Source organism: Fusarium venenatum (genome assembly GCF_020744135.1).
Source record: "Fusarium venenatum strain MPI-CAGE-CH-0201 chromosome Unknown EDB82scaffold_1, whole genome shotgun sequence".
NCBI classification, from domain to species: Eukaryota; Fungi; Ascomycota; class Sordariomycetes; order Hypocreales; family Nectriaceae; genus Fusarium; species Fusarium venenatum.
The window spans coordinates 2,706,615-2,730,555 of NW_027072129.1; the positions used below are offsets into that span (position 1 = coordinate 2,706,615).

Consider the following 23,941-nt stretch of genomic DNA (forward strand, 5'->3'; position numbering starts at 1 on the left):
TGCCCCATCGAGATCGTCACTACAAGGGTCGAGTGTTTAATTGAATTTTACATGGTGGGTAGCAACTTTACACGGAACTGATGCGTTGCTACGCGTTTCTCCACGCCAACGCCTACAATGGCCCGCGCGTCGCGTAATTGAAGCTCCCCACTACGAAGTTACAGATGCCTTTTCCACCCCAGTTCAATGTATTTCCACATTAGCATCCTTTCACTTCATTCAAGTTTTGGTTTTTGAAGCGTCAATAAACTTGTTGTTAATTTATACTCCTTTGATTCGTTACAGCATATAATTCATACAACATCATTGCTCTCGCAATGGCTACTCCCTTCCGAGCCTCTACCCCCGTATCATCGGGCGGATTTCCCGAACAACTCTCACCACGATCAAGAATGCAAGCTGAACTCGCGGCTATCGAGAGTAGCGATGACGAAGAATCACCCTCAAAAAAGACTACAAAAGATGTGTCGCTAAAACGCCTCGACCTACCACAACGGCCAACACAGGATGAAGACGCGTCCTATGAGTCGGAGAAGGAGATGACCAGACCTCGAGGAAAGCTTGCGGCCAGAATGCAAGGCATCGCTCAACCAGCACAACTGGAAGAAGACAACTCTAACCAAAATACCACCGCTCGAGATCGTGTAAAGAAGAGATTCGAGCAAGACGAGAAAGAGGTCAGGCAAGCAGGGGAAGAACACAATGTCGGCATGCCTGATGCTTCATCAGAAGACGGCACTCCTGTGGCACGCCGAAGACCAACCCGCAAGGCTCCTTCATCACCAGCTGCCAGAAACACTTTTCGAAGCCCCAGTCCAGGATTATTCCTCGTAGAGTCATCGCCTGTTCGCCCTTCACCGTCGAAGTCAACACAAGATAACTCGGATTCTGATGAGGGCTTACCTGCAACCAAATTCGCCAGAATGGCAGCACTTCTTGAGCGCCAAAGGCAAAAGAAAAGTGCCGAAGAATCAGCCAAAGAGGCGGAGCACGCAGAAAAGCGTATGAAGCGAGAGAAACTCCCTCAAGAGATTGAGCAGATGGAATCTGATGACGATGATTCTGGCATAACTGACGATGAAGGTGGAATCCGCCTGACACAAACCGGGCGACCCAGTGCCCGGAAAGCAAGCAAGAAAGCCATCGAGGAGATGAACAGAGAGACTCAGAGAATGTCAAGAAACATGCAATTGAAGCATCAGGCAAAGACAAGAAAGAAGATCTCAAAAAATAGCTTGTTTGAACGATTCAACTTCAGACCAGCAGGTGGAATAGATCCCAAAGTTGCCAGCTCCAGTAGGGGACCAACGCCTCACAGCGATGTCGAAATGCAAGATGCGGACACACCACCCAGCTCCCCCCCTGTGTCCAAGGAAACTGTTCAGCCCACCGAACCTGTTGCTCAAGACGACAAATTCGATTTGCCAACCATTGACGAACTCGCCAAGACAACCAAACCCAAGCTAGATAAGGGCAAAGGAAAAGTCATCGAGACAACAACCGAACATGCACAGCCGACCCAAAAGCCTAAACGTCAATTTCGGGTCAAACTCCTACCTGTCAGAGCCAACGTGACCTTGGTAGACTCCGATGACGAATTGGAAATTACGACAACGACAAAAGATAGAATTCGAGCTGTGTTCGACATGGCGCCCACCAAGAAAGCTCAAGAACCCAACTCGATCCAGACACTGCGCGCCCTTGCACAGGTTAAATCTCCAGGCAAGGAGACCAGACGAAAGAACGAAAACCATGGTATGACGCCAAGCGAGCTGCAGATGTACCTTCAGCAAAAGGCTCGACAACAGGCCAAGGTGGAGCGTGACCGCAGACTGGATATGCTCAAAGCCCAAGGTGTAGTTATCCAGACCGCTGAAGAGCGCGAGCGCGAGATGCAGCAGGTCGACGACATCGTCGCCAAGCACAGGGAAGAGGCACAGAGGATCATGCAGGAGGAGCGGGCTGCCGCCAAGGAGAAGCGAGAGAACGGTGAAGTTGATCCTCTGGCGTGGGATGACAGCGACGACGAAGAGTATCAGGCTTCTGCTGACGAGGCTGATGCCGAAGCATCTGCGGTCGAATTATCTGGATCAGAGGACGAGGATGACGAAGCAGACGGTAACTCTATGATTGAAGGAGAGGCTGAAGACGGAGAGTCCGAGGCTTCTACTGGCGAGGAGGAGGAGGATGCAACCCCTGTCGCTAGTCAAGATGTTCATGATGACGCCGATGAACTCCCAGTGGCGAGCAAGCGACGAATTCGCAAACCTATCGTTCTTACTGATGATGAAGAAGAGAACTTGGTTGAGATGACACCCAAATCGAAGCCACAAACCACCCTGCACACCTCCCCCACAGTCCCAAACACTCAATCCCCTACAGCGCCCAGATCTGTACTGCGTTCAGCTAAAAAGAACTTTATCCCTGGCCTCCCTGTACAGGGAGCAGCTGGTCTTGGGCTTACTCAGATCTTTGCTGGTACCATGGACGACAGCCAGGTGGATGCAGAGAACGGTCCAACTCAGTCCATGATGCCTGACTTCGACCACTTTCCCGACTCCAACTTTTCTGCGACCATGGACGAGCCCATGGAAGACATGGTCATGGACAGCCAGAAGGACGACACACAAAAGACAACTCAAGGCGTTCATCTCAACTTTTCTCAGTCTCAAATGCGAAGTCTTGATAGCCTGCTGCGGGAGGAGAGCACACAAATCTCTGACATGATCGACTTCACTCAGGATGAGGGTCTCCAACACCAAACGCCCCTGAAAAACAGATTTGTCGAGGCGCCAGATTCCACCGTGGAGACAATGGTGGTTGATCAAGAGGACCCAATACAAGCCTCGCCGTTAGTCCGCCGTGGTCGCCTTCGTCGCAGAATGGACACGTCTGAGCGAATTGAGGAGACACCTGAGCCCGTGGCTGCAGAGAAGTCTGACACTGCCTTTCATATGTTGAAGGAGGGAGCCAAGCAAGAAAAGAAGAAACAGGCTCAAGCAAAGTTTGATCATAAGAAAAGCAAAGCCAAGGAGATGGTTCAGGATCAGGCCGAGGAATCCGAGGATGAGTACGCTGGCCTGGGTGGTGTAGACGGCGAGGATAGTGATAACGAATCCGTTGCCTCGCTTAAAGAGATTATCGACGATGCTGCCGGTAATGATGTTGACGAAGCTAAGCTCGCTGCTTTCTATGCGTAAGTTTCTACTTATTTGCCACTATTAACATGACTCTAATATTTTGCAGCGATCGAGAGCGTGCGGACGATGAGAAGCAAGTTGAGAAACTTTTCAAGGACATCACAACTGGCATGCTTCGTCGCAAGCGCGGCGCGGGATACGATCTCGACGACTCTGACGATGATGGCGAAGCTCGTCGAAGGATGAAGCGTCGACAATTCGCCAAGATGCAACAGGCTTTGTTCGCTGATGAACGGGTCAAGAAGATTGCCGAAAATCCGGGTAACCAAGCTTTCCTCAAAACCATCGAGGACAGAGGTAGCGACGATGAGATGGACTTTTTGGATGCACCTGAAGAAGCCAACAAGTCATCCCAGTCCCAGTCCCAGTCCCAGGATGATGAAGGCAGCAAGACAAGAACTGTTCCCGATAGCCAACCTCAAAGGATTCTTGGCCCTGCGGATAATCGGGCACCTGCCTATCTGCGTAGAACCAAGGATGGCAAGAAGCCTTCCAACATCGGCGAAGTGCGCGAGACCTTATCGGACTTGCTAGAGGAGCCCCATGGCTCTATCATTCCCGCCACAGAAGTAGGATCAGACAGTGAGGGCGAAGAGGAGGCTCACGGACAAGCTCGTAGTGACAAGGAGAACGATGAATCTAGCCCTCGCCGTGGCAGTGTTGCAGTTGTTGATCGCATTAGCCTAAAGCGCAACAGCTCTTCCAACGCCAGCACCAGCCGTCTTGCCTTCGCAACAGCATCGAGCTCCTCTTTCAAGGTGCCGGCGCTTCTACGTCGTGCGACAGCCAACTCATTTGTCTCTGGTACGGCCTCCACATCAAGTTCTGGTACCTCAACGCCAGCCAGTGGATTCGGCGAAGAGGCCAAAATCAAGAAGGGAGCCAGCAAGAAGAGCGGCGTGCATGCCTTTGCGCGAGACAGTGAGAGACGAGCGAAGCTCGTACAAAATGAGCGAAAGAGAGAAGAGAGGAAGGTCAAGGGGGCTGAAAAGAGAATTGGAGTCGTGGGTGGTTTGTTGGGTAAGGGGTCGTTTGATTAAGCTGGTATGGAATGGAGTTTGGGTTTATGTGAATGGAATATCCTGAGGATCAAATATCCCGGTATGGCGTATGGTTTGGACAAAGGCATTGGAGAAGTTATGACATAGGCGTTGTACCTGTATTCCTTTATCAATGTTACTTCGTTATGTAATGGCACTTACTAGACCCAACATCACTGCGTAGACTATGTTTTCTTCGAGCAACACCTTGAGAGAATCATATATTGTTTGTTTGACTAACTCTGCAGATTGCACATAAAGACATTCTACGGTCATATTTTGGAACGACCACTTCCTATCCACGCTGTTACTAAGGGGCAAAAATGTGAACCAAGACATCTCACCATCTTGATATGACCACGATTAAGATAGACAAAAGGGGGCCGAGTTTGTCCTGATAGTATTCATTAGTTATGAAATTGAGATGAAACTATCAGGTAAGACGAGAACTGTCTTTGCGTGTCCACAAGAACCCCCGAAGAAGTCGGAAATCATTCTCATTCAACGATGAGTTGAAAAACGTCAAGTTTTGTCGAGGAGAGAGATCTTCGTTGAAAGATCCTTGATCGAGGTCTATGCTGCTCGATAATTTCTCAAACAGTTCCCGAGTTCCGGGTTTCCTTCGTAAACCGATTAGCCCCTGAAATCATAACTACCTACTGGGAAACCATAAGAGAGAAACATTGGGCACGATATAGTAGTTTACTTTTATTGTCTTCAATTGCCCAGGCTAGCAGATTATGTACGCTCTATATCAATATGTCTTCTAACTCATTATTATCACTTTTGGAACGCCGCTCCTGAGAACTCTCCACTACCCAGACCCAGCATTCTCTTTGTAAACAACCACAACTCAAAAGCCTCCAGCTTGATTTCTACACGCATGAATCCGACCCATGCAGCGACCACTCGTACAGCGTTAAGAGGCCACAAAAGGGATCCGGTTTGGCTAATCTCTTCAAGCTTCTCGTGGAAAACGGTTTTTGTGCAGTATCGTGCTAGAATCATGAAGGAACGGATGGGGCCTTGGCGAGTTTGGAGGTTCTCGTCCAGGCTGCGGGTCAAGTCGTTTGTCTTGAGGATCAAAAGGATGATTCGAGGGACACGGCTGAGGAGTTGAACGAGATCGACGATCAGTCCCTCCTGCAGAGCACCACTCATTGTCTTCTGCTCGTCGGCTGTTCGGTTCTCGAGAATAGATCCAGACTTGCTGACGATACTGTAGTCCCGACCAGTAATTGCCGAGGCGAAAAGAGGAAAGTCCTTGTCCTCAATACCAGCAACTTCGTGAGCATACTTCTTCATACGGTCCATATCACCATCGATAACCGCGAGCCACATCTTGGCGTACGATCTTCGCATAGGAAGTTCAATATCGCGATACAGTCCATGGTCGTACAGTATGACATCAAAGTTTAGCCCACGGCCGAGACCTCGACGACTGGTGTTCTTGCGGATCGCGATGTTGCCACCATGAGGATCGCAGTGTAATGGTGCGCCATCGCCAAAAATCATTTCGTTGAAAATGCGGGACAAGGTGGCCGAGACTTCGTCGCGATCAATTCCGTTTTTGTCCAGGTACTCAAGATCGTCAAGCCGACTTCCAGCTTCACAAGCCATAACGATAATCCTTTGCTTGGCCCAGATGACCTCGGGAATAATCAGCGGCAACTGTGGAATCTTCGCAAAGTGCTCCTTCATACGACGGGCATTGTTAGCCTCTTCTTGGAAGTCCAACTCCTTAGGAAGGGAAACGTCCATCTCGGAAGAGAGCCATTCGAGGTCGTACTCAGGGAAAAATCGTTTCAAAGTCGAAAAAGTATACCGAGTCAGAGCGAGATCCAAGGGTGCCCAGCCTTGAAGTTCTGGATGCTGCACCTTGACTGCAACCTTCTGGTCCGACCCCTTGATAGTTGCTAAATGTACCTGTGCAAGGGAGGCAGCACCGATTGGCTCGGGAGAGAAGTCGGAGAAGTAATCCCAAAGCTCCTCTCCAGTATCCTGTCGGAACATGTCTTCAATCGACTCAAGTGAGGACACAGGGCATTTGTCTTGCAGCGGTATAAACGTGTTGGTCCACTCAGAAGGTAAAAGGTAGTTCATGGCGCTCTACAAGATTGTTAGCATGTCTAACGCTCTCCGAGTCTTTACGTTGAGGTGGATCCTTACGAGATGTTGGCCAAGTTTGATGAAAATGCCTCCATTCTTTTCCAATACGATCAGGGTTCGTTCGGCGCATCGTTGATGGCATGCTTTTAGCATGTTTTCTTGTTCGTCATGATCCTCGGTCGTTTCTCTCGCATTCAAGGTTGTTCGATAACTATTCAGACTGTCAGACTTATTTGCTTTATGCCAAATACCAGGTGGCAACATACTCGTTGATACAAACAGCGAGTGCAGCCGCAACTCTGCCTGTACGTTCCGCTGCTTCATAACTATTCTTGATGTCGTCGCCCAATGCAAATGCGGTTGCGCCTATAGTCCCAACACTGGCCGAGGCATATAACAAAGGTCGTCTGGGACCTGATTTTTGGCCATTGTTCCCCCTCGAGCCTTTCCCGGAAGCAAAATTTCGAGAAGTGATGTAGCGTAAAGGCTTGCCCCGGAGCAATTGACCTCTACAAGTCGAGCACGTCCATGGTCGAGCGGCGATACGGGTCGCAAAGGCCGAGACAGAAAAGGTGTTCATCTGGCCGCTGAGGGGCTTTAATAGGGTAGAATATTAATGAGTAAGATGTAGTTACTCATTCTAAAACAGAAACGTCCAACGAAAAAAAGGAGTGAACAGCGAACATGAATCTGCACTGTAGAGTTAAGACCGGGCTTAATTTTGGATCATGTCGTCAACCACGATCAAGGCATAGCAATCAATCAACAGTTTTTTTGCTTGGGTGTGCCGATTCCGATAAACCTCCGTCCGTCCACCCAGGCCAATCGCTCGGTTTGGGCCGGGTGCGATACTCGGGGAGGCGAATTGGCCACCCGCCCGATAGCAAAGATTAGCACCCTGTACTCCAAGATCTAGTCTCCGCGTGTTATCACGTGATTGCGCGACCGCGACCCGTGATCGCGTCTATTGTTAAACCTATTTACACGACCACGCCACTCTACGAGTCTTATACCATACAAGTTACCTCCACGACTTTTCCTCAATATTGTGTATCCGCAATTCTATGCAACAGACAACCCACAAGAAAACAGCCGAAAACATGCTGTCTTTTGCTCCCACCCCCATCTTCACCGGCAATTGGGACCATCGCCCGGTCATCTCATCGCCTCTGTCTTCCTCACCTGTTCGCGCGTTATCGCCAATCGACCGGAACGCGCATTCTCAGCGGCAAATTCAATCTTCTCCCATTAAACCTCCCAAGTTTAAGTTTGCTTCTCGCCCGACGCGGCCCAATCCCCTTAACCGCAAGCGAGAGGAGGTGCAAGACAGCAGGCGAAAACAGTTTCTTCAGAATGTCAAGCAAAGCCGTGAAGACAAGGCTTGGCAACGAAGAGACATTGAGGGACAGGTAAGATAAGAGCTTGCAGTTTTCATACCATTGTAACTGACTTGGGCCACAGTTTTTGAAAACAAATTACCTGGCCGACAGAGGACAGCTATTACATGATGCTCCAGAAGTTACCGAAGCGGATATTGAAGAGGCCATGACCTTTTACCAAGAACACCCTCCAATCCCTGAGGAGGATGAGATGATGATGGACGAGGAAGAGCAGCTCGAGGCTATGTTGGCATCTTATGAAGAACAGCAGATGACTTCCTCTCAGCGACCATTATCACCTACCCTATCAGAAGAAGACTATGACGATGTTTTTGCTGAACTTATTGCACAAGAGCAAGCACAACAGAGCATGCAAATGCAACCACAGGACCAAATGGACACTTCTGGGGATGTTGAGATGCAATAACGAGCTTGCCTTTTGTGTTTTCATTTCTTATTGCTTAACGTTTCATCACGCACGGAGTTAGGGTTAATTGGAACTTGAAGAAGGGCATGGCGTTTGGGAAATACCGTGAACATATCACCGAGCGTGTATAACCATTATTTTGGTAAAGGGTATTTAGATGGCTTGGAGGGGCACCCGGGCTTGGTATCTATTGAGGATTGCAGGCTTCATCTCCTGGGTTGAGGGCATCTTGAGCCGACTGCATGTCTCCAACAAGATCAGGGGGTGGCGATCCTGCTGCTTGCATCTGGTCGAGATGTTAGTATCAATAAAATCATAGAGGAGAAAATCCGAGATGAACATACCTTTTGCATTTTGTCCACGATAAACTCACGATCCGTCGCGTTGGAATCCGAGTATGTCTTCTCTTCGAACTTGGCCACTATCTGACGCACAATGGACTGTTGTTCTTCATACCGCTTCAAATCATCTTTGGGTGTCGCGTCACGGTTCTTGATCAGCCACTCGGGGAACTTCTCATCAAGCTCCTTCATAGGCTCGTAGAGGATTTCCTTGTTAGTGAGCTGCTCCATCATACCCATGAGCATTTTGGAGAACTCCTCTTCGCTGCCCTCACCTCCTAGATCGCCAAGGTCACCTGAGGATAATTGCTTAAGCATCTCGGACATGAAATCATCGCCGGACCCCGAGGCAGCAGCAGCCGTGGCTTGATCCCCTGACGCCTGCATCCTCTCCATTGTCCGCTTAATGGTATCTTGGAAAGATGCATCCTCAGGTGGTCCTTGAGATGCTGGCCCCTTTGCAGAGCTTGGAGGTGGCGCATCGCCAGCGCCTTCCGCCGCAGCGATATGCTTAAATATGTCCTCAAATTGAGCTTGCATATCAGGCTGGAAAAGTATTAGCACTTACAATAAGTAATATGTTTATGGTGGATAAAACTTACGGACTGCTCAAGCTCGCCTAAGAGATCGGCCATACCAGCCTGTAACTGTTTGGCAAACTCTTCTTCTAAAAACGCATCCTCAACTTCAGGCTGCTTGCCAGAGGGAGCTGCGTCTTTTGGAGCTTCTGCTTTAATAGCAGAAGGAGCTTCGACAGACTTGGTTTGGTCGATCTTGACTGCTGAGAACTCGTCCAACATATCTAGGAACAATTAGCGGATACGCCCATGGCCCTGTTTTCTTGTAACACACCGTCCAGGTCGTCCAGGTCATCTTCGTCTGGGTCTGGGACATCCTCAAAGTCGTCGAGAGGCTTCGCAGTTTCAACTGCAGGCGTCGAAAGACTGGTAGCCTTCTCAACCACTGCCTCCGTGGCAACTGCCGCGGTCACTACCGCTGCGGAAGTGAGCACAGCAGCTGCTTCTTGAGGAGCATCCTCTTGGATAGCAGGTTTCTTCTGATCGCTCTCCTTGGTGGCGTCGCTTTGGGGACTGATTTCTTTGGATGCGGGTTCATTGGATCCGGCTTCTTCAGTAGTAGTGTGCTGGGTTGTGATCTCTTTGGAAGGCGTGTCTTGAGAGGCGGTGTCTTGCACAGCAGCTCCAGAGGTCTCTTGAGAAACCGTCTCCTTTTGGGAAGCTTCCTGAGGAACCACCTTGGTTGGCTCTGCCTCTGGAGCAGGAGTATCTGCTAAGGGAGAAGACGTCGGGGGATCAACAATCAGGGCATCGGGCATAGGAGCGCCAGCTGAGGCGGGAGTAGCGACATCCTCAGCCTTGAGATTACTGATGTCCTCATGCTGGTCCTCCTTGGGCTCGTCTTTGATATCCTCCTTGACACCTTCCTTTAGCTCCTCCTTAACCTCTTCCTTCAAGGTAGCTTCTGCGTCCTTGTCCGCACTCATGATGCTAGTCTGTCTGACTGAATATCCAACACAACTCACTCACACACCCCCACTTGTGTCAACGAACGTCGGTGAAGTGAGACGAATGAGCTGGCGGTTGTGGAGAGATTTGCGTGGCAGACTTCTTCACATGAAGCTCTGCGCTGTAGAAGCCAAGGGAGTGGTATGTAAAGGAGAATTATCGTTTACTACTCGACGATACGTGGGAAAGGAACTTTGAGGTGAGCGGATGTATGCCCGCTTCTAACTTGACTGTGCCGAGGTGACCTATGATTGTGACCCAACCGGCGCTAGGTCGCACGCAGGTGATTGCTACAGGTACCAGGAGGTAATCGGTCAGGGTCGTGGCACCTAGTAGCACCTAGATAGGTAGGTATTTCTAGCACACTTATGGGAAGGTTGCTAGGCCTCTTAAACTGGTCTGAAAAAATTAAGCAAGTAAGAAACTATCTGTTTATAGAGACGAAAGCTGAAGTTAATTTCATCCTTTGCACTCTCTGCATCTATCAAGTTACTGAATAATTGATAGGTACACCAGGCTGCCCGACCAACCTATGGATTAGTTAGGGGCTTACCCCACCATAACAGCACTGTCTCGTCCACTGAGAGAGCCTACCAGCCTACCAACTTAACTGCTCGCTCATATAACAGGCAACCGACCACTAACTCCAGTAGCGGGGTCTCCCGAAAAAGGGTGGACGTGCTTCTCAACCAACGACGATGAGTATTGGCCTGTGCATCGAATCATCAACAAAGACGTCGTTTGGTGAATTGCACTGCACTGCGCAAACAGCACCAGCTTTGGCTTCGATTTCCTTCCCTTTCTCCATCAGCCTTCCCTCTCGGATCCTTTCCTTTCTCCCAAAAGTCTAGTCCCCGTACAAAACGAAGGCCTGCGTACCTTACTACTTACTTACTTGAACTTGCTTGGCTTAGCAACCTTTCGTCGCTGTCATAATATTCGCTGCGCCTCAGCTCTTCGACTTCGTGCAGCCCTCGATCCTCAAACCTTGACAATTTCGTGCCCATAGTCACGACCACAACCCCCATCTCATCGCAGCCAGGATCTTCACAGGAAGAAATCATGGCGCTGTGTCAAAACAGATTGCAAGAGGAAAGGTGAGACTGTGCAGCTTGTGTTGACCTCGGACCATACTGAGACCCAAGTAGGAAGCAGTGGCGACGAGACCATCCTTTCGGTTTCTATGCCAAGCCTCAGCGCACCAAAGAAGGTATTCTCGATGTCAAGAACTGGGAATGCGGAATACCTGGAAAGGACAATACGATTTGGTCTGGTGGTCTTTTCAAGCTGACCATGGTTTTTCCTGATGGTGAGACCCAACACAACCACTTGCGATGCTCTTGCGATATGTGCTAATTTGTACTAGAATATCCCACAAAGCCTCCCAAATGTGAGAAGTCGAGTTTTAGACATGGCCGGAGAGGGAGTTGATGCTGATATATCCCAGGCAAATTTGTTCCCCCGCTGTTCCACCCGAACGTCTACCCGTCAGGTACTGTGTGTTTGTCCATTCTGAACGAAGAGGAGGCATGGAAGCCTGCCATCACCATCAAGCAAATCCTGCTTGGTATCCAAGACCTCCTCAACGACCCTAATCCCGAGTCTCCTGCTCAGGCGGAGGCGTACAACTTATTCAAGAAGGATCGCGCCGAGTACGAGAAGCGAGTTCGTCGAATAGTCCGCGAAAACCCCACTCCTTGAGCATGCTTTTCGAAGCTTCAGGTACAGAGGCTATTTAGACGAGAAATTTCTTTGCGAGAAACCCCGGGTCACGGCGTTAAAGGAAATACCAGGGCGGGAAGTCACCTGGAACCTGTAAGAGGGAATTCAGGGACCATGGGGGCACACGTATGTGATACAGCATGATACGAGGACAACGAAGGATCGGGTACTTGGCAAAGGGTTTGTACTGCACGCTGGGTCGCTGAACAGGGATATAAGCCAGAGCCAACAGGAGCGCAGTTTTTTAAAGATTAAACAGAGTCTTTTTCCGTCAATATGTTACATTATACCGGCAGTTTGTCGGTCCACGCATCCTGCGATGTTGGCCGGCGAGTGATTCACTTTGCGGCTGCGTTTGTGGGAACGCCCCACAGGTTCAGTTCAGTCCTCTTCGTCGGAGCGGATATGATCATGTGAGAGAAAGCAACAGTCTACAATGAACGGTATCCATGTTGATCAATCATCGTATGAACGGCGGTTGTGGTTTTGTGAAACAGCAGCAACATGCCATGAATACGTATACCCGCTGTATTTCCCTTATCAAACACCCATCACAAAGTTTATGTAATTTGTCCAATAACATCCAAGTTTCGGGGCTCATTACTGCTTGGCTGCCAATGAAGTCTGCCGATTTACAAGCCGAAGTCGGCCATCTTGTTTACTCACACCTCCCAAAAGTTTTTGGCTAGGCCTTGTTCGATAACCCATTATCTATCAACGGACGGGTTCTTCCATGGGTGTAGAGTAAAGCAATAGAGGCTTTGACGTGAAGTACAAGAGAATACAATCAGAAATACTGTGGCAATCTGTAGTACTGCTTAGTTGGTTTAGCGACTTACTCAATGGTTGCCAGTCACCATCACAGTGGAGAGAGATATGCCCATCGTTTCCGCAGCGGAGCATCTTGTGGATAACCTTAACGAGAAAAGGTGTCACTGAGTGCATTGGATCTGAGAATAACCGCTAATAACCTTACGCCTCCCGGGCCGGTACTGTAGATGTTAGGCAGGTACCTTGGGGATGGAAGACGGGAAGTAGTCACTTATCGCCTGTCGCCTGTGCCGGCGGAAAGAGGGAGGGTGGAGTTTTTGCTATGACTCCTCTTTTTCTCTCTCCTCGGGCTACTGCTAAATATTAATCTTGCTTGTCCCGTTCCTTTCCCTCCCTCATACCATCCTCTATTCAACACTTCTCTATTACACACTTCTGCAACCGCAATCATGTGTGGAATTTTCGCCTGTCACCGGTACGCTCTCACCCCTTGCGAATGAACATGGATCTCTCTCTGGTGGTTTTGGAGGGGCAAGGCATGGGGCACCATGACCCCGCCATGAATTGAATTGAATTGAGATCACCCCGCGGTCGGAAGGGAAAAGTTATCATGGCGCGACTAACATTTTGCCATTTTACAGTCATCCCGACGTGGAAAAGTTCAAGCCTACGGCTCTGAAGCTCGCAAAGCAGTAAGTATGCCAGCCCATGATCGAAAACATCGAGACTAACTTATCGGCGCAGAATTCGTCACCGTGGCCCCGACTGGAGTACGTGAAAATAATGGCCGGATCGTTACACTCATAGCATGTACTAAAGTCGCGTTTTTAGGTGGAAGCGTTATTTCCAACCACACCAGTATGTCAATTGGCTTTTAGGGGACTTAAGTTTTCGTCTCTAACCCTTGTATTAGTTCTCTGCCATGAGCGTCTCAGTATTGTCGGTGTTGGTAAGTTGCAAGCTCTTGACATCTGGAAGCCCTCACAACTGACAATCTTTTCATAGAGTCCGGAGCCCAGCCCCTGACCAACGCCGACGACAGCATTGTTCTCGCCGTCAACGGTGAGATCTACAACCATCGTCATATTCGAAAGCACCTCAAGGAGCGATACCACTTCAAGACCACTTCTGACTGTGAGGTCATCATCCCCTTGGTAAGAGAATGTCCCGTTTATGACTGCGGAGGAAGCACCAATCTTACAACAGATATTTTCTAGTACACCGAATTTGATACCGATGCCCCTAACCACCTCGATGGTATGTTCTCCTTTGTCCTCTACGACAAGAAGCAAGACCGCACAATTGCCGCCCGCGACCCTATCGGTATTACAACCTTTTACCAGGGCTGGTCCTCCTCTGAGCCTGGAACCGTCTACTTCGCCTCCGAGTTGAAGTGCTTGCACAGCGTTTGCGACAAGATTGTCGCTTTCCCTCCAGGTCATGTCTACGACTCTAAGACTGGTGAGACCACTCGCTACTTCAACCCTTCTTGGTGGGACCCCAAGAAGGTTCCCAGCAACCCTGTTGACTACAAGGTCCTTCGACAGGCTCTTGAGAAGTCCGTCCGAAAGCGACTCATGGCCGAGGTGCCCTTTGGTGTTCTGCTTTCCGGTGGCCTTGATTCGAGTTTGACTGCCTCCATCGCCCAGCGTGAGGTGACTCGACTCCGAAAACAGGCTCTCGAAGCCAACGGCAACGTTCTCCCCGTCGAGGACCCTGACACTGGTGAAGGTCTTGTTGGTGTTGACGATGACGACCACCTCGACACTCTTACCTACCTTCCCCAGCTCAACTCTTTCTCTATTGGTCTTCCAGGCTCTCCCGACAACAAGGCCGCTCTCGAGGTCGCCAAGTTCCTCGGAACCAAGCACCACGTCATGACCTTCACCATTGAGGACGGTCTTAACGCCCTTTCTGACGTTATCTTCCACCTTGAGACTTACGATGTCACCACCATCCGAGCCTCTACCCCCATGTACCTCTTATCGAGAAAGATCAAGGCCATGGGTATCAAGATGGTTCTGAGTGGCGAGGGTAGCGATGAGATCTTTGGCGGTTACCTGTACTTCCACGCTGCACCCGATAAGGAGTCTTTCCACGAGGAAACTGTGCGACGTGTTAAGAACTTGCATCTATCTGATTGTCTGCGAGCTAACAAGTCTACATCTGCTTGGGGTCTTGAGGCTCGTGTTCCTTTCCTTGACAAGGAGGTAAGCTGATTTTCTCAAGGGTGACCAGGCAGAGCGCACAATGCTAACAGTTTAAACAGTTCCTTGAGTACTCCATGAACATTGACCCCCAGGACAAGATGATCACCAAGGAGAAGCTCGAAAAGTACATCGTCCGCAAGGCCTTCGATACTTCAGATGAGCCCGATGAGCAGCCTTATCTTCCCGATAACATCCTCTGGCGACAGAAAGAACAATTCTCTGATGGTGTCGGCTACGGATGGATCGATGCCCTCAAGGACACCGCTGAGAAGCAGGTCACTGACGAGATGATGAAGAACCCCAAGCCTGAGTGGGGCAACGATATCCCTGATACCAAGGAGGCATACTGGTACCGATGCATGTTTGACGAGCACTTCCCCCCTCACTGCGCGTCAACTGTCATGCGCTGGACTCCCACCTGGTCCAAGCAGAGTGACCCTAGTGGCCGGTAAGTCACATCCCTGTAAACGAAAAAGGAAAGAAAGAAAAGTGGTTACTAATATCGATCGTTACAGAGCCATTGCTACCCACAACGCCAAATACGACAACGCGGCTTAATGACATAGCGAATCGAGTAAAACACCAAGTAGAGAAAACTTGGTCCACTCATTGTAACTTATACTATCTGAGGTATCTGTCATGAACCTGATCTAAGGAGCAACTCTGGGTGTCGTTTCTTGGAGGTAGAGAAAAAGGCGTCTGGGATTTGCTTAGCTACCTTGGAATGCTGATGACTGTAAAAAGGGACGGATGATATGGGCAGGAACATGGGAATAAAGAATAAAGACAAAAGTTCTAGAAAGAAAGAATTGCATGGATTACATGTTAATGCGAGTGTCGGTGAACGTCAAACATATTGCTAGTTAACTCTAGTGCTTGATATTGTACTGTTTGACTTGCTCATGCATGAAGGGTCTTGACGATGAAGCAGCCTATTACATATGTGTGTGGTGAGCTGGCCAATAGGTAGGTGACACTCCTCGACGTGGGTTGGTTGATCAGATTCGTCAATGCAGCGAGGTGTTAATTAACTCTGATACTGAGTTGGGCTAGACAAGACTCGTCTGGCTTAGGGTAGTGGTCAGTTAATGATGGAGTCAGATGAGTTGTTAGTGTCTGAGCTGTTCATGCGTCGAAGAAATGCAAGCTAAAGGTGGAATCGAGGCCTGCATGGATAACAACTCTTGTTGGGCAGCGAGTCGTGTTAGTAGACGAGATGTTGATACATAGCCCGAGTTTTGAGAGAAAATGACGGATAAATACTATGACAATCAACACATGGTAACCGAGTATTCTCTTAATGCGGCGGGTGTTTCTTACGTCTAACCAGGCGGTTGCTCAAGATGTTGACCAATACCTTGTTTTTGATTTCTCAACTTTACTTAGATGACCTAAGTATCCAGGTCGCAGGAATTGTCCGTTACCCCTCCACGTGGGCCTTAGGTAGTTTCTGGGGGACTTATAAAATCACCAAATTAGACTGGTGAATTACATGATCGTCGGCTATATAGTACAAAAGGATTGTTGGTGTTTGAGGTCAAGAGTGGTCACCCGCGACTGGCCAAGCGACAAGGTGATACAGTCCCGATATCAGCCGACTTGGGTGATGCATGTGCCAATTCCCTGCTCCGAGACCTGTCTGGTAGCCGAGTCTGTACAAATCTCAGAGCTTGGGCCCTGTGGAGCTTAGCTACTGTGCCTGGGCAACCCTGGCTACAGCGGGGTCCCCCAACAATTAAACCCTGTGTAGAAGGATGCCCTGTGTAAATCCATGCCTGGGGAGCCAGAGTCAGAGCCAGAGCCAGAGCTAGAGACAGCCCAAGCATCCATTATTTTCTGCCAGGCTCTTCCCATTGTCTCCCGCTCTCCTCCCCCGTTTCTCTCTCACATCCCCATCTTCATCTTCGTCAAAGACTCATAATCTTCAAGATACCAAACACCGCAATCATGTCTGTCCCCGCCTTCTCCGACATTGCCAAGCCGGCCAACGATGTATGCCTCTTCTGATCTCCCCCAACGTCGTCTTTACTTCTGTTTTGGTTCTTCTGGCTGTGACTACACCACCGCTGCGAGAGATGTGTTTTTCTACTCTTTTGGATCACATACCAAGGAGTGGAACTGGCCATACAGCTCTGGGACGTCAATTGCCTCGATATTGGATCCAAACACCTTTGCTATGCCTGCAACATGATTATCTATGAGCTCCGCTGACTTTTGCGCCTCGTTTTTGCGCCGTTTTATAGCTCCTCAACAAGGATTTCTACCACCTCTCTGCCACCACCTTCGAGTTCAAGGACACCGCCCCCAACGGCGTTGCCTTTAAGGTCACTGGCAAGTCCAGCCACGAGAAGGCCACCTCTGCTGCTGTGAGTATTCCATTGCAAACAAAGCCAATGGCAGGCCATTATGTTGTTTTTCGTTCGGGGGTTCGGAGGCTAGTGCTCGGTCAACCGCGGCTTTCGGCGCCGTTGTCAAACTAGCTCTCTACAACTTCAACGAGAAACAAAATGGCCTCCTGTTTTGCAACATAGTACTGACCTAACCCTTACAGATTGAGGGAAAATACACCGACAAGCCTACCGGTACGATACCACCGTCTTTTTCTTCAACACCGTCACTTTCACAATCTCCATCTCCGTCCCCACCACCCGTATCTAACCCCCGCCGAAAACAAAATCTCCCCTCTCTCAGTGTCTCGCGAATCCTTGGGCCAAAATCGGGATGGCCGATCGGATTCGCAGCGCTTCTTCAACCTGGCTTCGCTCAACTGCTAATGTTCTACTCCCGTACAGGCCTGACCCTCACCCAGACCTGGAACACCGCCAACGCTCTCGACACCAAGATCGAGGTCGCCGACTCCCTCGCCAAGGGCCTCAAGCTCGAGGGTCTCTTCAACTTCCTCCCTGCCACCGCCGCTAAGGGTGCCAAGTTCAACCTCCACTTCAAGCAGCCCGGTTTCCACGGCCGTGCTTTCTTCGATCTCCTCAAGGGCCCCGTCGCCAACGTTGATGCTGTTGTCGGCCACGAGGGTTTCCTCGCTGGTGCTTCCGCTGGCTACGATGCCAACAAGGCTGCCCTGACTGCTTACAGCGCCGCTGTTGGCTACGCTGCTCCCCAGTACAGCGCTGCTATCACCGCTTCTGACAACCTCAGCGTCTTCGCCGCTTCTTACTACCACAAGGTCAACTCTCAGGTTGAGGCTGGTGCCAAGGCTACCTGGAACTCCAAGACCGGCAACGCTGTCGGTCTTGAGGTCGCCAGCAAGTACCGCATCGACCCCGTCTCTTTCACCAAGGTTCGTACAATCAAGCTTACAAGAATGGGGGCATATGACTGACTCATGATCCGAAATATAGGTCAAGATCAACGACCGCGGTATTGCTGCCCTTGCCTACAACGTCCTCCTCCGTGAGGGTGTCACCCTGGGTCTCGGTGGCTCTTTCGACACCCAGAAGCTCGACCAGGCTACCCACAAGCTCGGTGCCAGCTTCACCTTCGAGGGTTAAACTGATTCTAAAAAATATCTCTATTCAGCTTCTAGCATAAAATCTGCGCTAGAATATTCCGCTCTAGAGTTGTTCCACCCTCAACAGCTCATGTACCTTACAGGCTTGCATTGCGGTGGTCCTTAAGGATGTAGATTATCTCAAATAAAAAATCTCGAAGATCTTGATATGTCCTGATGCCCCTTCATGTGTATGAAGCCTCTTATTGGATATTCGTGCAGGGAGCCCATTCTGTTTATCAAGAATCCATCTTCTACCTATAGCCGTAAAACTCCAATATGGCCGTCAATATATCGTGCATACCGTACGTCCTTGCTACACGTGCTCTAAAGAGAATAATTAGATTCCGACTCTTTCTCCCCTTTCATCTAACCTCTCTCCTTCTTCTGCTGTCCAATGCTCATGAATTGAATATAGATGAGAGGAGCCAATAATGTCGTTGCAAGAATGCCCGATATTATGATGAAATGCCCAGTGATGGACGTTTGTGGCTCAAATTCAATATCGTCGTCACCCATGGCCCGCTTCTGCCATCGTTCTTTACGTCGCTCGTCCTCTCGTCGATGTGTTCGCGTATGACCTTCTTTGTCAAAGTGGGGGACATTGTTCTGGTGCCCAAAAGGATCGTCGCCTGGTCCCATGCCTCCATGAGAAGAGGTCTCGTGGGGTTTAAAAGGGTCACCCCAGGGGCTCTGATGACGACTGTGTGATGTTCCTTGTTCTTGCGACGATGCGCCGCCACCACCAGTACTTTCTTCATGCGCCTTGCGACGCTTGTCCGCCTGGTCTCCCCAGCCTCCACTCCGGTAGAAACTAGGCGGCGGGCCGCGAAAGGTACCTCTCCTGCGACTTAAGCCTGAAGGTGCGCGTCCACCAGCCTGGTGGGAATGGTAAGAACCACGTTGAGCGGCTGTTTGCGGTGGATGATGGTGCAGACGTAGGACATCTCGATCGTAGGCTGAGCGGCGAGACTTATCAGACAAGACAGTGTATGACTCGGAGATTAGGGAGAACGTAGATGATGCGTTTGGATCTGAACGATTGGCGTCGGGATGGTGTGTCTTGGAAAGCGAATAGAAGGACCTGGGAAATGTCAGTTAGTTGCATATCATCATGGGCGTTGCGGGCAACGGCCATACTTTTTTATTTCTGCCGGTGTAGCGTCATGGCGCACGTTCAGTCGCTCATAATGATTCTTCTTGGCGGCCTCATCATGCCGCCCTCTTCGTTGCTGAGCTTGCAGTCCATATAAGTTAATAGCAGGTATCGGACACCGGAGCAGTCTAGCGCTGCAAGCTGGAGGAATTGGCGCAGGGCGCAGGCTACAGAGGAAAGAGGGACGCAGCGGCATGCCGCATTACGGCCGTGGTAGGAAAGAATAAGGAGACTGGTGAGTTATTTCCAGGATGAAGCGGTGGTATAAGTGAATGTGGAACATGGGTTAGTTATGATGATACATTATTTTTGGTGGTGATGTAATCTATGACTGGGGGTGAAGACATATGCGCGAGGCGGGGCGATGCGAGTAGCGGGATCGGTAGTATTAACCATAGGTAAGGTACACTTAGCAGAATTTATGACATCGATGCTGTATAAATTTCGTTGCGAATAAGTAATTAGTTTTAAGAGTATTGATACCGTTTCCTACGTTAGCTCGTGTCAGGCTGTTGCGCGTAGGTGTCAGTGTTCATTCAGGTCAAGTTGCCTTTCATACTTTCGTGTATTAACGATTAATGTGGTCTAATCATTCCTATGGGTTCAATCATATATAACCAAGGCACTATGCTTCCGTGTTGCTAACCCATTAAAAAACCAATTGAAAAAGAAATCGCTGGTAGCTCGTAGCTTAATGGCCGAATTTCCACCAAGATGTCTTCTTCTTAGGAGCCTCAGGCTCCTCGCCCTTGGGACGCTTAAGGGGGTGTGCCTCAGTGTTGAGCACCCATTCGTCCAAGTTGATAACGTTGGGATCCTCAAAGGTGAGGTAGAAGTACTTGATCGTTTCGGACATCCAAAAGGTCTAGCATATTGTCAGCTTTGATCTGGGAAGTTGAAAGACTGAGAAACTTACCTCCATGCTATCGCGCTTGTCGCTACCCTTTCTGTTGACATCAGTGATTGTAGCAAAGGCCTCCTGAGTCTCAGTCTGTTTGATGATGTTGTCCCACATACGCCAAGCAGCGGCGCGCCAAACATCGTCGCCTGTGATACGCCACATGTAGAAGACGCTCTCAATAGCCTCGGGGCGCAGTCTGTATTCTGAGTTGCGGACTCGGACAAAACCCTCGGGCAGCTTGTCCTTTTTCTCCACAGGCTTGTCCCTCCAGTGGCATTTGCTGGTAATAGACTCGCATGCTTCAAGCTCGGCAATCTCGGGCATGATATTCGTGGGGAAAGCATCGTATGCCCAGACACAGCCAGCTGTTAGGCGAGAACCGAGGTCGACAAGATCAGTTCGTGAAAGAAGCTTACCAGCCAAAGCATAAGTCCCGCCGATAAAGCATGTCAAGTGCTGCATTTCAGCGGTAAGCTTGGGCTTGGTACCATCATCGCCTGGCACTGCGTTGCCTGACATCAGTATATTCAGATCACTGGGGTTACGAGGTTTGAAGAGCAGATGCTTAGTGGCGGTATCAAGAGCCTTGGTGGTCATCTCAACATATTCAGAATCTAGGCCACCTAACAAAGCGTGCATCTTGGGCAGGTATTCGTATAGTGAATCTGCGCCAGCTCCAAGGGTGAAGCGATCGTCTTCGACGTTTTCCTCCCGGTAGTTCATGACATGTGGCCACAAACCGGGGATTTTAGTATTGTCTTGATTGCGGTAAAAGAACTGCTTAATGCGCTCGGTGGCATCATAGTACTTGGGGTTGCCAGTAATCTGGGACAGACGAGTGAACTCAAGGCACATTGAGCCACCTGCAGCACCAGACATTTCCTCATCGGCTTGCTGTTCTCCGTTCTTGGCAGACTTGAAGTAAAGCCAGTGGGATGGCAGACGGTTGGGGGTGTCAAATGCGGCATAGAGCATCTCGCCTAACTCAATGGCCTTGCCAAGCAAGACAGCTTCGTCAGAGAGCTCATAGGCAGAGAGGAGGCCACCAAGGTGACGAATAGCTACCTCAAACAGGTTGAGGTAGCTATCACCAGTGCGTGCCCAATCGATCATGGCAACAATCTGGACAGCTTCTTTAAACTCATCCTTCATGTCAAGAATCCAGAGAGTATCGAGAGCATCAACAATCTGGGCGGCCCAGCCAGAAAAGGTGGTCTTGCCCTTAAGGGAGACTGGTGCTAGCTCATCCCAGCCCCACGCATGCTTCTTATAAGCCTCCCAGCTCTTGGTGAAGGCCTGCTTGATGGCCGCCTTTCTAGCAGTCGTCTCGCCGTCTTCGGCGTAGCCGTTCGGGCGTTCTTTTTGAATCTTGGGCAGTAGCTTAAATGTGCCGTTTGGAGGACTCTTGATGTTGTCGACGGGGTGGAAGATCTGCTGCTTGCTCCAATCGTAGCTACTGGGAAGGTAGTTGTACGTGCCTATTCTGACGGTACGGTAACGTTCATAGGGACGAAAGTTGTGGACAAGAAACCATGTGATGGCGATGAAAAGAAAAAGGCTAATGTAGCGACGACCCGGTCGCCCTTGGAAAGTGGCCAACATTATGATGTTATATGCGCATTGCGCGTCAAAAATGCGAGAGGCAAAGTGTGGTGAGGTTCACCGAGGGAGATATCAAACAATTGATTGAATCTAAGGAGCGACGTGAAGAGCCAAGCACGAAAGAAGATAACGAAAAATGCAAGAAGAGAAGAATCAGCGCTGCACAAGTAGGGAAGGGACAAGCTACTATCTATGAAAGGTAAGCCTGACAAGGTAGTGTGTATGCACATGTGTACCTGCTTTAGTAGGTGTGCGGCGTGGAGATCAGAGACAAAAATCAGGGAGAGACAGTGGCCCAATGGCGGAAGCCAAGCCAGGGAGGGAGGGATTGATATGCAACTTCCAGGGGGAGGCTTGAGTAGGTATAGTACTTGAACACCTCAAAAGTGGTAGAAGATACCTACGGCTGCAACAGGTAGAGAGTGCTTAGCTTGTTATGGTAAGGTGCGCCAGAGTACCCTAAATTCTTCTGTTTCCTTTTTCCGCTGTACACGGTAAGACCCTTACTTACCTGTCAAGTAAGCAGTTTGGATGCTGGATAGTATTCATTCAGCCGCATCATTTCAATCATTGGCATGACGACAACTGCCTACATGCCCTGTACCTAGGATGGCTCGGGCCATGCCCATACCTAGGTATATGCCTAGGGATGTAACCCATTAACTAACCCCACAGTCTGAGGGGCACGGATACCATGAAACAGTAAACTACTCTCTACACAGGTAAGCCAACCGAGTTCAACATGACCGTTCCATGGCTCATTCATGATCAGAGCTATGAAATAAATTAGCCAACCAGATTTCCACCCTGATTCTACAAGATACTGAAACTGCCAACCCCTGACAGATACATTTCTCCCTTACCTGTGGCCCTGTTGTCTTATATAGGTACCTGCTGTCCTGTCTTTCTAGCAAGGGTTTGCGCAATCCATACAGAGCCAATTAGTTACTATGTAGTCACTTTGTCCATGTTTGTAGGTGCTTTTAAACATTCCTCTGGTTCCCCTTGCTTCGGTCAAAAACTCGCCTTATATGGTCTACCAGGAATTCCCGCGTGGGCTTTGATCAATCAAAAGAACGACTTAAGCTTGTTTTCTATCTAGTAATGACTGACTATGGTCAACTCGAAAAATCAAAGTAGGGTGCCAAAGCACCAAACAAGTGAGTGGCCCGCAAATCCTCCAGTATGTTTTGAGCCATCGTGTTGTACGAGTTCGCTCCATCATCTTGTCTTGCACGACTACATAGTCAGACTGTATGTCGTTGCCGGCCACTTCTCACTGACTCTTCTCCTCACCTCGTTCCTCATAACTCGACCCCTCCGCTACCGTAATGTTTTCTTTTCAAAGATCAAGACAATCTGCACCTGCCGGGCCTGCTACGACCCTATATGAGGCCGTCGTAGGTCGAGCCGCTGGCAACGCAACTCCCATGTCTCTGTCCTGGCTTGTAATTTAGCCGGGCGTCGTCCAACGGTTAGGACACGGCACGGTTTCCGCAAAGAGGGGGGCGGGACTTGACCGTGTAGGCCTTGCTAAAAGGCTTCCGAAGGGAACGACGATTTGCCCTCCGCTGGTAGCGGCAAAACGTGCAGCAGAGCCCGTGGGATGCAAAATTGGAATCATCTACCCATAGCGCTCATTTATCCCTTCAGTCGTAACCTCCTCCAATCTGGCTGTGGAATGCCGTGCTGACACTCTTCTCATCGTCATCAAAGCGTCGCCCGTAGCCGTTACCGGGAACCATGCGTCCACTGCTTTCGACGTACTGCTTGAGGCGGTCGCTTTGACTGTAGGAGACTGGTCGCATGCCCGTGACGGCATCATGAAGTCCTGCCCCAAGACTGACACCGCCCTGCCCTACTCCCTTGCCGCCAATAACACTTGAAGATGCATCCGTATACTCGGAGTTGGCCACACTCTCGCCTGCGACGCTTTCCGTGGCACGACCACGGCTCTTGCCTCCTCGGCCAGGAGCAGCTACACCTGGTAAACCAGGCCATTGATCGGGAGTGAAGCTCGAGAACATAGGAGGGAAGGCGCTGTTGAGAGAA

General features: G+C 49.9%; 9 protein-coding genes across 9 annotated transcripts; 5 read left to right on the forward strand and 4 right to left on the reverse strand.

Moving 5' to 3' along the window:
- Positions 1-119: 119 nt before the first annotated feature.
- Positions 120-4,425, forward strand: EDB82DRAFT_25296 (MRC1-like domain-containing protein). The gene is made up of 2 exons (XM_025731531.2): positions 120-3,196; positions 3,247-4,425. The coding sequence occupies exons 1-2, from the start codon at positions 318-320 to the stop codon at positions 4,238-4,240; spliced, it is 3,873 nt and encodes a 1,290-aa protein (XP_025590547.1). The 5' UTR covers positions 120-317; the 3' UTR covers positions 4,241-4,425.
- A 161-nt stretch (positions 4,426-4,586) lies between these two features.
- Positions 4,587-7,228, reverse strand: EDB82DRAFT_25509 (ABC1 family-domain-containing protein). Its single transcript, XM_025731530.2, has 3 exons — positions 6,616-7,228; positions 6,410-6,560; positions 4,587-6,349 (listed from the first exon to the last, which is right to left on the reverse strand). Exons 1-3 carry the CDS (start codon positions 6,927-6,929, stop codon positions 5,021-5,023), a joined length of 1,794 nt encoding a protein of 597 aa, XP_025590546.2. The 5' UTR covers positions 6,930-7,228; the 3' UTR covers positions 4,587-5,020.
- A 221-nt stretch (positions 7,229-7,449) lies between these two features.
- Positions 7,450-8,155, forward strand: EDB82DRAFT_519674 (uncharacterized protein; the record flags this gene model as incomplete). Its single annotated transcript, XM_025731529.1, has 2 exons — positions 7,450-7,758; positions 7,811-8,155. 2 exons carry the CDS (start codon positions 7,450-7,452, stop codon positions 8,153-8,155), a joined length of 654 nt encoding a protein of 217 aa, XP_025590545.1.
- Positions 8,055-10,454, reverse strand: EDB82DRAFT_25521 (Pex19 protein family-domain-containing protein). Its single transcript, XM_025731528.2, has 4 exons — positions 9,349-10,454; positions 9,099-9,298; positions 8,500-9,042; positions 8,055-8,441 (listed from the first exon to the last, which is right to left on the reverse strand). The coding sequence occupies exons 1-4, from the start codon at positions 9,998-10,000 to the stop codon at positions 8,343-8,345; spliced, it is 1,494 nt and encodes a 497-aa protein (XP_025590544.1). The 5' UTR covers positions 10,001-10,454; the 3' UTR covers positions 8,055-8,342.
- Positions 10,455-10,904: 450 nt separating this feature from the next.
- On the forward strand, positions 10,905-11,958 carry EDB82DRAFT_25308 (ubiquitin-conjugating enzyme/RWD-like protein). The gene is made up of 4 exons (XM_025731527.2): positions 10,905-11,119; positions 11,171-11,331; positions 11,389-11,412; positions 11,470-11,958. The coding sequence occupies exons 1-4, from the start codon at positions 11,085-11,087 to the stop codon at positions 11,721-11,723; spliced, it is 474 nt and encodes a 157-aa protein (XP_025590543.1). The 5' UTR covers positions 10,905-11,084; the 3' UTR covers positions 11,724-11,958.
- Positions 11,959-12,781: 823 nt separating this feature from the next.
- EDB82DRAFT_25472 (uncharacterized protein) lies at positions 12,782-15,750 on the forward strand. Its single transcript, XM_025731526.2, has 9 exons — positions 12,782-12,990; positions 13,157-13,207; positions 13,260-13,285; positions 13,347-13,373; positions 13,429-13,464; positions 13,521-13,669; positions 13,733-14,725; positions 14,785-15,173; positions 15,241-15,750. The coding sequence occupies exons 1-9, from the start codon at positions 12,965-12,967 to the stop codon at positions 15,281-15,283; spliced, it is 1,740 nt and encodes a 579-aa protein (XP_025590542.1). The 5' UTR covers positions 12,782-12,964; the 3' UTR covers positions 15,284-15,750.
- Positions 15,751-16,262: 512 nt separating this feature from the next.
- On the forward strand, positions 16,263-18,370 carry EDB82DRAFT_25549 (eukaryotic porin/Tom40). Its single transcript, XM_065607324.1, has 4 exons — positions 16,263-16,717; positions 16,969-17,091; positions 17,277-18,020; positions 18,082-18,370. Exons 1-4 carry the CDS (start codon positions 16,673-16,675, stop codon positions 18,229-18,231), a joined length of 1,062 nt encoding a protein of 353 aa, XP_065465412.1. The 5' UTR covers positions 16,263-16,672; the 3' UTR covers positions 18,232-18,370.
- Positions 18,371-18,599: 229 nt separating this feature from the next.
- On the reverse strand, positions 18,600-19,582 carry EDB82DRAFT_519679 (uncharacterized protein; the record flags this gene model as incomplete). The annotated part of the gene is made up of 2 exons (XM_025731524.1): positions 18,600-19,314; positions 19,371-19,582. 2 exons carry the CDS (start codon positions 19,580-19,582, stop codon positions 18,600-18,602), a joined length of 927 nt encoding a protein of 308 aa, XP_025590540.1.
- Positions 19,583-19,847: 265 nt separating this feature from the next.
- Positions 19,848-22,081, reverse strand: EDB82DRAFT_484488 (glycoside hydrolase). The gene is made up of 2 exons (XM_025731523.2): positions 20,303-22,081; positions 19,848-20,251 (listed from the first exon to the last, which is right to left on the reverse strand). The coding sequence occupies exons 1-2, from the start codon at positions 21,887-21,889 to the stop codon at positions 20,078-20,080; spliced, it is 1,761 nt and encodes a 586-aa protein (XP_025590539.1). The 5' UTR covers positions 21,890-22,081; the 3' UTR covers positions 19,848-20,077.
- Between the last annotated feature and the right edge of the window lie 1,860 nt (positions 22,082-23,941).